Genomic DNA, 16,476 nt, shown 5'->3' with positions numbered 1-16,476 from the left:
TAAATTTTTAGGGGCAGGTATCATGGAAGAACAAATTGTCTATGTTCACATCTCCTTAAGATAATTGCTGTGAAATTTGACATATTTCCTTACAGTCATTTTAAATGAATATGGAAATATTCATCTCCATATTCATTCCAATAAATTCTCAGAGGAGAATTTATCAGTTGTCAAATGCACCATTTGTCAATATAAAATTACTCTCTTTGAACTATTTAATGATTTTTGCCTTAAATTCTATTTTGTGTCTGAAAATAGTGTTACAACTAATAATTTAACATTTGTATTTTCTTAACAGATCATTTTTATTCCTTTTCTCTTTTAATATTTTGTTTCAACAGTCTCTTGTAAGCTACATTTAATTTTTCCTTTGGCTTTTATGGTATTAATGGTATTTACTTTTATTGCTACAATTTATATTTGCTCTTTTTTTTTGCTTTATACGCTATGTTTTGTATGATTCCTTGTTTTTACTGTTTATTTTTTTCTATTTAAATTTGTTATTTTTATTTCGGTTTGCCCCAATGATTGGGAAGGCATATATCCTGTTTTTAATTCTTCTCATGATTACATTCACATTTCTCAAAAACTTTTATATGTCAAAAATGATCAATAATAATAATATATGTATTTTGCATCATATCCTCCTTTTGATCTTTTCCCCATTCCATATAACAGAGGGAATGTAATACAGTTTTACTTCTTTTTACTTCATTTTCTCATATTTTAAAACTACAATGTATATTTTAAGAGTTATATTAATTAATATATTAATTTATTACATAAATTATTTCTCTTTAAGCCACATTTTATTTTAATTCAATGGCATAACAAAATTTAATAATTATTTAGACTGAAATTTATGGTTAATTTGATTCTGGTCATTGCTAGCCTTTGTAGAAGTATTGGCTGAATGTTAGTTTCTGGAACTACTTATGAGGTCATTGTCCTCAAAGAGCTTGGAATCTACAGGCTTTCTCTCAATATTGTAGCTTTATCTTGTTCCCTATTTTGGTTAAAAGCACTACTGAACTTTGAATTACCTCTAATTTCCTAATGTAATTATTTTATAGAAAGTATAAAGGAGGAATTTATTCTATGTATGTGAAAATCTAAAGATTCTTGGGAGCAAAATCAATTATTTTATCATTTTATATTTCAGGGGAGAAATCTAAGGCTGATTTTATTTATATTTACTTATTTTTATCCTGGTAGTTTACTTATTTTTATCCTGGTAGTTTATTTTCTTGAATATTTCCTTCTTTGATCTGGTATAGGAAGGCATTTCAATATATATACTTAGGTCATTTTTCAGCTCTTTAAGTTTTCTGTGGTCATATCTTTTAATACTGCTTCTACACCAATTTCTCTTTTTTTAATTGATTAATATTTGGGTTGAATAACATTTTATTTATTTCATTTCAGTTATCTCTTCTCTCTTTATTTTTACTTTGTATTTTCCTCTTAACTTTGGAAATCTTAAGAGAAAATAAATGAAAATCTTTGGGAAATAATTTTAAATTGGTAATTCATAACACTGGTTAATTTTTCATAATGTCTTTTTTTATTTTTAAAACTACTTTTATTGTGTATTGATCTTTTACCTTGGCACTTCATGTTTTCATACCATCCTTCCTTATCTCACATATTTTTTTCCCCTGACTCTTCTGTTCTATAGCTTTCAGCTCCTGTTTTATAGGTATTATATCTTATAACCTATCGGGTACCAAGTAGTCTTCTGTATCTTTTTTCAGATTCCTACAGTCAATAATTTTTTGAAAGTTTATTTTCTTCTGGATATATGAGATGTTGTATCATTCTTCTTGCCTTTCAGTAATTTAGAGATTCTTTTTGAAATTTTCTTCTGCTTGACATGTACTGCAGAGAGGTCAATATACTACCAGTGTTTGCCAACAGACAGGATTTACACATTGTCTGTGTGTTCCTCTCTACACATTTGCATGCTAGTGCAAGCCCCTATTTAGATCTACAGCTGCATATAACATTGATAACCAGTTCTCAGTCTCTGGTAGGTTTTTATCTAATGTGGCTCTGCTGGAATGTGAGGAGATAATTTTCTGTCCATTTTGCCTGGCTCTCAAATCTCCAAACAGTGCTATTATCCTCAGTCTGTTTGGAAAACAAGGCCCTTCCTACCTCTGCAAGATTGCTGTTTCTCCCAATAGAACTTTGTTTGTGGTAAGTAACCCCTCAAGGATGTAATATAATCTCTGTCCATCAATTTTCTTCTATTTAATTTTTAAATTATTTTTATGACCTGGAATCTAACTGTATATTTAGGGGAATTAATATAGACAAGTGAAAATGACCCGTTCAGGTGCTGCAAAAAATCAGTGCCTGTATGCTGGTTGGGAAAGACTTTGGGGACAAACAGTTATAGAGCAAGGACTATATATGAGCATATGCCCCTATTTCTGTCTGAAGAGTCCTCAATTCCCTTTTGAAAGCCCATTCCATTGGCTCCTAAATTACTAAAGATTGCCACATAGTAAATATAAATTCATTTTTCAGCATGCTCAATTGATTAAATCCCATTCAAAAATATATTACAATAGACAAGAGTGAGATTATTATGGGGAGTCTGCAAGCCTAGCATAGTGTATTTTAAAAGTATGAATCATTTCCAGAATTTGATCCTTAGCTGTTATTAATAATAAATTATTTGTAACATACCTCACAATTATGGAAATGTGCCAGCATATCAAGAAATCATAGTTTAGAAATTCTGGTGGGGTATTAATATTTAGACATTCTTAGTAGTTTAGCCTCAAGCCTAAAGTTTTGTACTTTTACTACATTCTTTAACCAGCAATAGTTGAGTTATTCAGAGGCATAAAAGAAAGGAAAAAACACATTCTCTTATACTCCCTTATTTTCCTACCCCCAAACCTGAACGGTTGCTATGGCAATCAATTGCTCCTCTGGTAAGACAGCTTTTCCAATGTTTAATACTCCCTGCCAACATTCTGTTTCAATAACTCCTGAAATGGTCCTGCAACTTTAAGTATTCCTTGTTCCATCTGCACACCTGTTAGAGTAATCATTTTGAAACAGAATTCTTATTGTACTATTTTACTGCTTATGCATCTTCAAAGACTACAGGATGTTGTACTGAATGAAGGTGAAGTCTTCATATAGAAGAGTTACATTCAGAGCCCCTACTCTCTGTCTCTATCACCTCCACTTTCCCCCCTTCCATCCTCTCCTTGGGGGCCAGAGTGACACACCTAAGGTAGAGAGTGTCTGATGTCTCTGTTTGGCACACAAGAAAAGTTCTGTATATATTGATATTTGGGGATTCCCCCAAGAAAGTGTCTTTACTCCTGTGCTGGGAAGTCTCTGAGATGACCTTCAATGATCCCTGCTTCATTATATTCATGCTCTTGGGTAATCTCTTCTCTCTGAGTATGGTTTGGATTTAGTGATTCACTTTTAATGAATAGAATATGACAGAAGTGAGGAGATGCTACTTCCAAGATTAGGTTACAAAAAGACAGTGGCTTCTGTCTTGTGAACTCTCTCTCACTCACTGGCTCTGAGGGAAATCAATGGCCATGTTGCTACAAGGAGAGATTTGAATGGCAAGAAACTGATGTCACTGACCAACAGCCAGCAAGTACTGACTTACCAACAGTCATATAAATAAGCTTGAAAATGGACCCTCCCCCCGTTGACCTATGAGTTGTCTGCAGCCTCTGTGAACACCTTGATTTTGGCCTGGTGACAGACCCTGAGCCAAAGGCCAGGCCCACATTCCTGACCCTCTAAAATATTGTGAGATGATGAATGTTTGTTGTTTTGAGCTGCTAATTAGGGATAACTTGCTATGGAGTAAAATATAACTAATATAATCACTACCCAACTAGTCCATGATAGGGACCATTATTTAACAAGTCCCAACAACCCACTGAAAGCTTCCCATTGCCTTTTTACTATTTTTATTTTAAACAGATATAATTGAGAAAAGGGGCATGAGGAAAATTTGAGGAATGATGGCTATGTTCATTTTTTTTAATATGATGATGATCCCATGTGTATACATATATGTCAAAATGTATCAAAATATTTGTTTTAAATATATGCAGTTTATTGTATGCTGAATACCTCAATAAAGCTGTTAAATATGTATTTAACAATATGGATTTAACAGAATGGAGATATAATATATTGCAAATATTGAAAAAAGACTCTAATGTAAAAGAGAGTTACCCCCAAAAATAAAATGTAAAAGTCACTCAGAGAAAACTGAAACAATGTAGAAGCAAAGAAGAAAAGTTTTTAAAATATCTATAATTATCTTCTAAGAAATAAATGAAAATTGTTCATCCATGCAAAAGGAAGGATATCAAAAAACAGTATAAGAAAGAAAAAGTTCTTAGAAATTAAAAACATAATGGAAGCTAATCATTCAACAGAAGGTTTAGAAGATAAACTTAGCAAGAGCTCTTCAGTGGAATAAAGACAAAGAGGAGGAAAATGGGAACAAGAGGATGTGAAAATGAGAGGCCCAGTTCCAAAGGCCTAGCATTAGTATGAAGGGAATTCTAGGGAGAAAAATAAAAGAACAAAGAAGACAAAGGGGAGTTACTTATCAACAAAAAAAAATTTCTTTTTTTTAATTTGAAGAACTAAAGACATATTTATACAATTAAGAGGCCCAAATAGCTCAAAAAAAATGAATTTAAAAAGCCCTATAATAAGGTACTTTGTATTAATTATCCACTGATATGTAAAGAATGGCTACAAAATCTGACAACTAAAAACAACATATATTTATCATCTCCCATTTTCGTTGAGTTAGGAATCCAGCCATGACTTAGCTGGGTTCTCTATTTCAGGGTCTCTCACAAGGCTGCAGTCAACATGTTGGACAAAACTAGAGCCTCTTCTGAAGGCAACCTGGGCAAGACTCCACTTCTAAGTGACTCACTAATTTTTGTCAAGATGTAGTTCCCTGTGGGTTATTAGACTGAGAATCTCAACCACTTGCTGACTCTGGCCTATAGACCATCCTCAGTTGCTTGCCTCTCCAATATGGCAAACTAATTTATCAAAGCATAAATATCAAGAAGGCAAAAAAGAATTTGCTAACAAGGCAGAAGTCACACCTAATCATGGAAGTCTATCCAATTACCTTTGTCATATTTTATTAATTAGAAGTAAGTCATTGGGCCAGCCCAGACTCAAGGAGAGTGAATTACACAAGGAATGTGTACTACAAGGTGGGGGATATTGGAGCCCATATTGGAAATCTGTCTACCACATATTTCACTGTGAAAATTGAAAAATTAAGGACAAAGCAAACTTAAAACTTCCTGTGACAGAGACCATTAGCCATCATAAAACATTTCATGTGTTTCTTTGTTTTTCTCAGAAGACTTCCTTCTTGGCTTCCTTCTTGGTTGATTTTTGGCTCCCAGGAGACACTGGCAGTATTAATAGACATTTTTGGTTGTCATACGTGGAGAGTGTTACTGCCATCTAGTGGGCGGAGTATAGAGATGTTGCTCAATATCCTACGATGCCCTAGACAGCCCCCTACAACAAAAGCAGTGTTTAGCCCAAAGGTCAATACGGCCAAGGTTTAGAAACCCTGGGCTAGAATCCTGTACTTTTTGCCAAGTGCTATGAGCATAAATGACATGACACTTCTATGCCAAAGCAATTAAGAACTAGTTTCTTTTCTCCCAAGTCTTTCTTCCTCTGTCAGAGTGAACTTGCAAGTCACATGTTGCGATGGTAGCATTTTAAAATGGAAAGAGGATTCTTGGGTCACCTGATAGAGCAGAGCTTCTAATTAACTGTATCAAACTTTACGTGAACAAGAAATAAACATTTGTTTTGTTAATTGAGATTTCAGCATTTGTCTATTGAGAAAATTAGAAGTACATATCTTGAACAATATAGCTCTAGAGAGAATAAACTGGCAACTACAAATGCCTGGAAATCAGGATGATATCAGATGCTTCAAAAGCAGCATCAGAAGCAAGAAGACAGTGGAGCCTCAATAAACTGAGGGACAATAATATCCACTTTAATTCACAACTATCTCTTGGTATTAAATATATTTGGTTAATAATGTTTGGGAAACAGGTAAAAAGATTTTATATAAAAATTGTCTGAATCCATTCTGGTCTTCCTTTGGGTAGAGTCCAACTAACAAATGATACCTGAATATTTTCCTGCCTCAATTTGTTAAATGTGAAGGGAGAATAAAGACACTTTCAAATTATTTATCTTCTATTCACCATGTCTTAGGAAGCTTCTTAAGAATATCTTTCTCCAAATGAGGGAATAAACCTAGAAAAAGTAACATAATGGGTTCAGAAAACAACCTCAGCAGTGATGAGGACTATTCCCAGGATGACAGGACTAGGCCAACCAGTTCTAATTGGTGTAAGAAGGAATTTAAACTCAACACATTCAAAACTGAAGTTGTCACTTGTTCTCCATGCCACCTCAAATGTTCTTTGATACTCATTTAAGTTATATTCACCCTTCGTCACACTAACACTACATTAACTCCTACTCATCCTTCCAGATTTGTTTCAGAGATATTCCTGGAGCCATACCTTAGCCTGGAGGCACAATATGTTTTCTCCTGCATTGTGAAATCATGTCCATTAGTTTCTATAAGCTGCCTTTTAAAGAAATTTAACATCCTTTTACTATGTCTTTTGGCATCTTTCAGTCAAGCACATCACAATCCCATTGTGATAACCACACACATTAGTGTCTAAAATGAGACTGATGAAAAGACCCAGACTCTAATGGTTAAATTGATTTAGGATGTTGTGGATGAACTGAAATAGAAGATGAATCAGACCTGTTAGTGTGGCAGAGGACCATCCGTGGCTACAGATTGCATGATTTTGTGTCTGGGAATGCAGAAAGAATTGTTTTAGTGGAACATGTCCATTGGAAATTTTGACTCAGTGGGTTGAAAAGAAATTAAAATACAAAATGCCTTGACTTTTACTTGCTTTATCAGCCCTAGTTAATGTTAAATGATACATGCAACTCTGGCAGGCACTGTATATAGAAACCACCAGATCAATAGTCTGGCTGGCAAAGAAAAGCAAGACTGAAACTGTAGCAGCTGCTGTCTGAGACAGAGCCCCTGGGGCAAGATCACTGAGAATGGTAGAAGCCAAGGTCCTTAGAGCTTCCCTTGACTGGCATTTTCCTCATGCCAGTGGAAACAGGATCACTGCTCAGGCTGTAGATGTTAGAGGGGTGAGAGAAGAACAATTTTTTATATCCATAGTTTGTTTTATGATGCAGGAACTACAAAATAAGGGCAGTTAAATAGGGACCAGATACTTTAAACATGGGATCAAGTAATGGTAATAGTAATAGTCAAGTTGAGGGCAAGCTATTTCTTTATAACCTATCCTTGAAAGGTACCAAGAAGATTTATTTGTTTTTTTTTTTTTAACTTTGGATAACTTTCTTGGAAATACCTACACTTTAAATCTTGTCATTTACAGGAAGCTATTATATAATATTGAGGCTCTGTGATTTGGGCGAGCCCATTATAAACACAAATAATGTTCAAAGGACACACAAATATGATTTGCTACTTGAACCGATCACCCCTACAAAATGGAAAAATCAGCATTAATTGAGATTAAAAATCTTTTATTCATGTGCCAAGAAAATCACTTATTTTTTAACCTCCTGCTTTAAAGATGCATAAAAGATTAAATATGACCAGGTAGAATTTTGAGTGTGAAAGTTATGATTAAATACATCTCTAAGGATTTGATAACTTTTAGATTCCAGAATAATCCATGGTTCCTAAGGATACTGAATTGAAATGGAATTGGGGAAAATGCTAATGAAGTATATATACTTATATGGTTAACTTAAGATTTAATTTTGTGTGTGACTGAAGTTGTTATTGGCTTTAAAAAGACTGTTATATCAATAACATATTTTACATAAGCCTCATGGTAACCATAAAGCAAAAACCCTATAGTAGATACACAAAAGCTAAAGAGAAGTAAGTCAAAGCATACCGATACGGAAAATTATCAGTTCACAAAGGAAGACATCAAAAGAGGAGGAAAGGAACAAAGGAACTATTAATACAAAACAGCCAGAAAACAACTAATAAGATGGCATTAGTGTGTCCTTGTCCATCAATAATTACTTTATATGTAAAGACTGAAATCTCTGATCAAAAGCTATAGAGTGACTGAATGGATAAAATAGCAAGACCCAATTATATGGGTCTGCCTACAAGAGACGTAGGCAATTCTACGTGCTTCAATTCTAAGGACACACATGGACTCAAAGTAAAGAGATGGAAAAAAAGATGTTCCACGCGAGTGGAAACAAACAGAGAGCAAGGGTAGCTATAGTTACACTGGACAAAACAGACTTTAACTCAAAAGCTATCAAGAGACAAAGAGGTCAATTCAGCAAGAGGAAATAACAATTGTAAATATATACACACCAAACATTGGAGTCCAGATATATGTAAAGAAACAAAATGGTGTTAGAGAATATGGTTGTGAAGGAGAGAAAGTGGGTTTAGAGGGAGAGATCTTAGGCAAGAGCCTAAGGAGAGATATAGCTGGTGAACTTCTGAAATTCAAAAAAGTCTGATAAATTTTTATGGCTATAATGTCTACATGCATTTTTTATCAGACTTTTTGAATTCTCTACCACCACTTTTTGTTTTGTTTTTGTTTTGTTTTTGTTTTTTTGTTTTTGCTTTATATATGTCTGGACTCACAATCATTTCTTCATAATAACTTTAATAATAAAATTATTATGTGAACAGTTTAACTCTAAATCTCCACTAGTTTAGGGCCCAGCTTTGCACTGCCAACAGTTTCACTGAGCTGCTGCTGTTTGCCATAGTTCCATTCTTAGTAACACAAAGAGCGTGGAGAAGTATTGAAGTCACAGCATTTTTTTTAGAATATCTTAGTTCACATTCCTAGGCTTCGACTTCCACCAGCACTTCCAGGATCATGGGGCTTTGTATGGCAATGCACAGTGTCATCTCCCCATTGGACATAGTCGATTTCAAGCTTCCTTAAGCCTTTCATATCCTTGCTTCTCATTTGCTACTAACCAGCTATAGTATTTACATCTCCTAGGAGAAGATTGCATTTTTATTTTCTAGTTCTCATTCTGTATGTCGTGCCCTACCCTCAAATATATCAGTTTTAGTAATCCAAAATGGCTTACCCAAGCTAACAGCTAATATATAGTAGTCTATAAAGAGCAGGAACTTTATGTTAACAGTATAGAATCAAAATGTTTATTAATGCATTATGACTTTCATTTACATATTCCTGGGAGGAGGAATAGCTATACGTAATACTGGATCTGTTCTTATTCTTTTCTGAAGGGAACATCCTTCTGTATCCGAATTCCTCATGTTTCCATACCCAGATTTCTTCACCAAGGGAGATAAAGAGTTGGCAAGAATCATCGACCATCACGTAAGATTGATTTTTTAAAAATTACTGGCAACAGCTTTATTCTTTAAAGGCACTTTGAATTAGAAAGCGTAGTTCTGGGTCTGAAATATTAATACGTGGAACTTCAAAGTAGAGCCATGATTGGGCATTGCCAAACTTAGTTATATCTGACTGTACTATCTATACATCTCAGCGCCTTCATTGGGTTACAGAAAATTTGGCCTCTGTCATTTATAAAATACTAGTCATATCCTGTTTCCTAAATTAGTACTGATTTCTTTTGACAAGAATCTGATATTGAACAGTGAACACCAATTTCTTCTATAGTGTAGTTTTATTAATGGAACAAATATCTTTTGACTCAATGTTCAGTGACCATTCTTTACCCTTGAAATATTAGAAAGACTTTAATCACTTTGTTCTTGGTGTAAGTTAAATAAGCAGTGGCAACAAAAGGCTATTCACTTAAGACACTTTAAGCCATTGAACTATATTTAGTCGATGATTTCATTTTATGACTGCTGCTTTTTAGGAGTACAGTTGGAGTAGGAGAGAAAGTATTTATTTTCTAGTTTCTCTTTGCATCTAATATGGATTCGATACCATATAGAATGTATTTAAATTTTGTCACCAGTAGTTCAATATTATTTATCAGATTTTGTTTATATTCCCATGATTAATTTTTTTGCCTTCAATTTAATTAGTGATTTTTTGAGGAAAAAAAAACGAAGGATTATTTCAGTTACTGATACCACTGAATAATTTATCATATAGCTAATATTTACGCTACTCTAGCAATAACTACAAGTACTAGGATTCGGAAACTGAACGATACCCTGGAACCACAAAATGAGAGCTAAAGTTTTTGTTAAACCAATCTATCATATGTCCAGGGCATTATCAAAAATTCCTAATAGCTTATAAATTGCAGCATCTATATTTTACTATTCATTCAACTGATTTGTCTACAACAGGTTACAAGAGATAGGAAATTGCCAATCTGTATATACACATATATTGTGTTGTTTTAATAACAACGCAAATCTTTTGATTCAGTTTTTAGTGACCATTCTTTACCCTTGAAAGATTAGAAAACCTTTAATCACTTTGTGATTAAACACGACTACCTAGGGCTAATTGAAGAGACAGACAGACATTATTTTGAATGATAAAGAGGATGCTAGGAAATGAATCCTAAAATCTATCATCTTTTCCTCTTTCCAAGGGTATAAACATTATCTAAGTAATCACCACCATGAATCTATTTAGAGCATCCTATAGAAGGTTAAAGGAATACTTTCTGAAAATAAGTTTGATAATTGATAGGATCCAAATTGTTTGATATGGTGCTAGCCTAAACAAATAGTAGTTCGTAGTATTAATTTGGAAAGATTTATGAAAGTTTCTTTGAATATCACACTTAAAAATGTATTCATGTATATACCGTTTCCTTTCATTTAGCCATAACTGTAGTGCTTTGTACTTAATAATTCACACTTTACAAAATGTTCTTACATTAGTTACTTTAATCCTTATGACAAGCCTATAAAACATTTACCAATAAGAAAAATGGTGGTTTACAACTCAATTACATGTGCAAGACTTTAAAGTTAGTAATTGAATGTACACACAAAACCAAATCTTTGGACTCCAAATCTACTTTTCTTTTCAATTCCGCATAGTTGCTCAATTTCTTGGTTTATAATCCCTAACCTGAATGGGGGTGGGAAAGTGTAATCTGTAATATTGACAAGAAATAAAAACACACAGCTACAGGTTTAATTGTCCTACTCAGTTAACTGAATTTTATTGAGTGGCCATAATAAGCAAGGAATAAGGCAGATATCTACTTGTTCAATAGATATTAAGATACCTTTATACTGTTGGTATTCCATAGCATGGTGATTAAATCCCTGAGTGAATGGGTTGAATAAAGCAGTAAATGGTGCTTCTCTGTCCCATCAATTTCAAGCATATCTGCATCCTTCTAGCTGCCACATCAGTGACAATAATGGCTGATAAAAGTAAAGACAAAAGAATGGTTTATCCAAATAGAATTTGTCAAGGTCAACAAAGACAAAGATGTGAAGAAAGGTTTACTTGTTTTGTGGGTTAACAAAAAGAAGGATCATAATGTCACGGTGAATTCCAGCCTTGCCAAGTTCTAACGAGGAGGAAAAAGAGGAAGTGTATCTGCCTGGACGTCAGAAATATGGTGCCACATTCCTACCAAAATAGTACATGCTGTTTTGAAAACCCAAACATTCTGTTTCACTGAGAGATCTTAAAAATTATTCCTCTGTTGATTTTTCACAATGTAAAGATCAAAGTCATGAGGTACAATGAAATCTCTCATGTGAAGTAGATTAGTTATCTTTGTTTATAGTTCCGTCTTTTTAAAAAATATTTTTATTAAAATATAGCTAACATACAATATTATATTAGATTCAGGTGTACATCAGAGTTATTCAACAGTATCTACCTAGCAACATACAGAGTTATTACCACATTATTGATTTTATTCCCTGTGCTAAAAAGTGATCACCATAAGTCCAGCAGCCATCTGACACTGTACCATGCTATCACAATATTATTGATCTTCCCCCCCTTTTTAAATTTTTCAATTAGAGTTGACATTCAATTTTATTTTATACTAGCTTCAAGCGTTTAGCATAGTGGTTAGACATTTATATAATTTAGGAAGTGATCCCCCTAACTAGTACCACCTGGCACTATACCCAGTTATTACCATATTATTGATTATATTCCCTATACTTTACATCCCCATGACTATTTTGTAACTACCAATTTGTATTTCTTAATCCATTCACCTTTTTCTCCCTGCCCCTAACACCCCTCCCATCTGTCACCCCAATAGATCTAGTACCTGTCTGACACCATACATAGTTATTACAATATTATTGACTATATTTCTTATGCTATACCCTACATCCCCATGACTAGTGTGTAACAATCAATTTGTATTTCTTAATCCCTTCTCCTTTTCACTCACCCCCACTGGCAACTATCAAATGTTCTCTGTATCCATGAGTTTGTTTCTATCCTGTTTGTTTGTTTATTTTGTTCTTTAGATTCCACTTATAAGTGAAATCATATGACATTTGTCTTTCACTGTCTGACTTACCACACTCTGCACAATACCCTCTAGGCCCATCCATGTTGTCAAAGATGGCAAGATTTCCTCTTTTTTATGGCTGAGTAAAGATACTATCTTATTTTACCAACTACTACTTTTATGTTATAACATAAAATTGGTAGTTTTGTCAAACAATATTGCTGTTTAGTTTATTATATGAGAAAAAAATTGTCACAGATAAGTATCACAGAATTTGCAGACTAAACCAAAGCATGAATTTTATTCAGGTTGCGCCTGAATGTTCTGGATGTTCTACCTCAATTTTCTGGATGTTTCATGCAAAAATGGTTTCTGAGAAATGAAATTTATATGAGTAATAACTGTGTATAGGAATAGTCTCAAGATAGGTGCAGGTAATTTTTGTGTTTTTAAAACTTAACTGGGAATTTAAAAAGTAGATATGATTTTATAATGCTTTAAAAAAATATTTACTCTGAGTATGTTGACATTTTTAAAAAAATTATTAGCTTTGGAAGGCTCAGTGATGTGTTATGGATTCTGAGGTTTAGTCCTGCTTATTCATATCTATATATCTCAGATGAGAAATAACAGTCATAATTTGCAGCCCTGGTATAATTTATATTAATTGATAGGTTGTTAAACACAGACTGGCCGCTTATGCATATGAATGGTAGTATCTTTAGGAGTTTCCAACATTTTGTGCTATGGGTCATTGTGCATTGAATGTTTTACTCAGCCTGAAGAGGGATTACCACCTCTTTTTACCTTTTCCTTCATTAAAGATATTCGAAGAGAAAACAGGACCTCATGATGATTTGTTGTTGAATAGCCATGTTTACTTTCAACTACTTATTTCTAGAACTCTTGCCTCCAGATATACTGTTACTGTTATGAGTTAACATGCTCAATTGCAGCAAAATCAGTATTTGTCATCTCATTTATTTCATTTTCCACCTCATATGTTATAGTATCACAATTTTTGCCTTTCATTTTAATTTGGCTTTCCTTTTTGTTTTGCTTTGGCTTGGTTTTTTAAAAGATTTTTATTAAAAATATAGCCAACATACAATATTATATTAGTTTCAAGAGTACACCATAGATGTACGTGAAGAAGTGATCACCATGATAAGTCCAGCAACCATGTGACACTGTACCACCCTGTCACAGTATTATTGACTGTATTCCCTATGCTGTACATTACCTAAACATGACTTATTTGTTTTATACCTGAAAATTTGCACCCCTTATTCCTCTTCATCCTTTTTTCCTCCTTTTAATTTTTCAATTACAGTTGACATTCGATATTATTTTATATGAATTTCAGGTGTACAGTGTAGTAGTTAGACATTTATATATTTTAATAAGTGATTCCCCTGACTAGTCTAGTACCCACCTGGCACTCTCCAGAGTTATTACCATATTATTGACTATATTCCCTATACTTTATATCCCCACGACTATTTTGTAACTACCAATTTGTACTACTTAATCCCTTCACCTTTTTTATTTTATGATTCCATGCTCTCATGTAAATACCAATATTGATGAAGAAAGGAAATTCCTTTGGTATACATAAATATAAAGCCTATTAGCTAATCTTTTGAATGATTTATTATTACTAAAATTGGTAAGAGGGAATTCTGTTGGGGGGCGGCTAGTGTACTTTCTGATGGCTTATATATTTTTCCAGTATGGTAGTATATAAGTTCCTGAAGACTATCTGTAAGAAAAACTAAAGGATAATTGAATAGAAGAATTAGCATTTTGAGAAGGTAATTTGTAAAATCATATATAAATGACACTTTTTCTCTGTAACAGTGGCAGAAAGAGCTAAAGATCCGACAGAAAGAAGAGGCAATATGTAAGACTGAAGAAGATAAAGATAAACAGTTAGAGGAAAAAAATCACTTCAGAGAAATTATGAAGAGAAGACAAGAGAAACTGCAGAAGCAAACCAAACCCTATGAGCTTCCTCCTAGGACTGAAGTAATTTCATTAGAAAAGAAAATGCCCCCCCAAAATTGATAGCTACGTGTTAAGAAAATTTTCTTCTAATTAACTAGAAGCCATTTCCTAGAGAGAAGTTGTTCGTATCTTGGTGCAGGCTCTTTAACAGTCAGTCATAGCTTAGTCCTCAATTAATAGTTAGGTCTTAATCGCATTTGAGTGAAGTGATTTTACCAGTGAAACATCTTCAAGAATACAGCTCGACTTGTCGTAATTGACTCATATCTTGTGATCATACAGCATATTTAACCAATGGTTCTCAAAGTATTGATATTCATTGGACAGTTAGATGGAAATGAATTGCAAATTACTGAGTCACATATAAGAATTAGTTCTTGAAAACAGAATGAGTATTAACTGATACTCCCATAATTATTTTACAAATAAAAGAAGTAAGGCACTTGTTTGGATTTGTATTTCAATGTCAGTCTATGCCAAATCAAACGATATGTCAGAAGCTTGCTTGTGATAAATTACTGTATATATTTGTAAACTAATCTGGATGGGCCAGTCATCTCTGAAAGAGTTGATCTTTAACAGATACCAGAGGAGACTCTTGAGTGACAGTGGTTTTTGCTTTGTCAGATGAGTTTATTTGGATAGTCCTGGGAGGTACAGTTGCACTTACTGATTATCCAATCAGGAATCATCTTTAAAATGTGAGTTCACTTCATCTGATGCTCTCAATCTATGGGTAAGAGCAATGGGGTGGGGGGGTCCTATGATGCTTTACATTCTTTTTGTGAAAAATATAGATGACAACCGCCTGTGTCTCACACATGTGGCCTGGTGATACTCAAGAGATGGGTGCTTTATTGGAAATGCTAAACTCAAATGACCACCAGGTCAGGAAGGTAACATAAATTAATCACAGAGGTTATGAATACCTATATGGAATACCTACTCCATCCAAATAAAGTTCCTACCACTTGTCTATACTCTGCAATGTATGTTCAGTATTGTAGCATCACCCAATATTTTAAGAAGACACCCTCAAATGGGATTATTATTATTTTTTAAAGATTTTATTGGAGAAGGGGAACAGGACTTTATTGGGGAATAGTGTGTACTTCTGGGACTTTTCCAAATCAAGTTGTTGTCCTTCTTAGTTGTGGAGGGCACAGCTCAGCTCCAGGTCCAGTTGCTGTTGTTAGTTGCAGGGGGTGTGCAGCCCACCATCCCTTGCAGGAGTTGAACCGGAAACCTTGTGGCTGAGAGCCTGCTCTCCAAACAACTAAGCCATCCAGGAGCTCAGTGGCAGCTCAGCTCAAGATGCCGTGTTCAAACTTAGTTGCAGGGGGCACAGGCAGCTCACAGAGGGCGCAACCCACCATCCCCTGCGGGAGGGAGTCGAACCCGCAACCTTGTTGCTGAGAGCCCACGCTCCAACCAACCAAACCACCCGTCTGCCGGGATTATTTTTTTCAAATAAAAGTTGCTGAATTTCAAAATATTGGCAACCAGCAAAAAAAAAAAAAAAAAAAAAAATCACTTTGGGTTAAATTTGACACATGGACTACAAGTTTTGACCAGTATTATATGAATTTAAAGTAACATTTTTTTAAATTTAAGATAACAATACATGGTAGAAAAATGAGATGAGGTAAGGATGTTCCTATTTTGGTTCCCATTAGAGCTGATTCAGATGTATGTTGCTCCTTCCCAAATCTTTTGTGTCATTCTTGTCTCCTCATACAGAGAATATGCAAGTTCTCAGAAGTACTATCTCCCAGTGCACCTGTCCAAATACCTTCATTAAACTTTGCTTTCTTCCCATGTGAAAAGAAATCCCTCTTACAGAAGGCCAGCCAGTCCCTTTTCTCTGAATTCTATCCCTTCTAAAATCTTGCTCCATATTCATTATTCCCCTTTGAAGTCTTTCTACATCAC

The 16,476-nt window shown here is 34.2% G+C and overlaps 1 protein-coding gene across 5 annotated transcripts in view; it reads left to right on the top strand.

Annotated features, from left to right (window-relative positions):
- TMEM232 (transmembrane protein 232) overlaps window positions 1–15,129 on the top strand; it is a 173,200-nt gene extending 158,071 nt beyond the window's left edge. For all 5 annotated transcript variants that reach the window (XM_033110575.1, XM_033110578.1, XM_033110574.1 and 2 more), the window contains 2 exons: window positions 9,389–9,482; window positions 14,398–15,129. In XM_033110575.1, the coding sequence (XP_032966466.1) occupies window positions 9,389–9,482; window positions 14,398–14,604 (301 nt within the window). In that variant the 3' untranslated portion in view covers window positions 14,605–15,129. The remainder of the gene's footprint in view (window positions 1–9,388; window positions 9,483–14,397) is intronic.
- The last annotated feature ends 1,347 nt before the right edge of the window (window positions 15,130–16,476 follow it).

Source organism: Rhinolophus ferrumequinum, chromosome 7, assembly GCF_004115265.2.
Source record: "Rhinolophus ferrumequinum isolate MPI-CBG mRhiFer1 chromosome 7, mRhiFer1_v1.p, whole genome shotgun sequence".
In the NCBI taxonomy this organism is placed as follows: domain Eukaryota; kingdom Metazoa; phylum Chordata; class Mammalia; order Chiroptera; family Rhinolophidae; genus Rhinolophus; species Rhinolophus ferrumequinum.
This window is presented reverse-complemented; position numbering and strand designations above follow the sequence as displayed.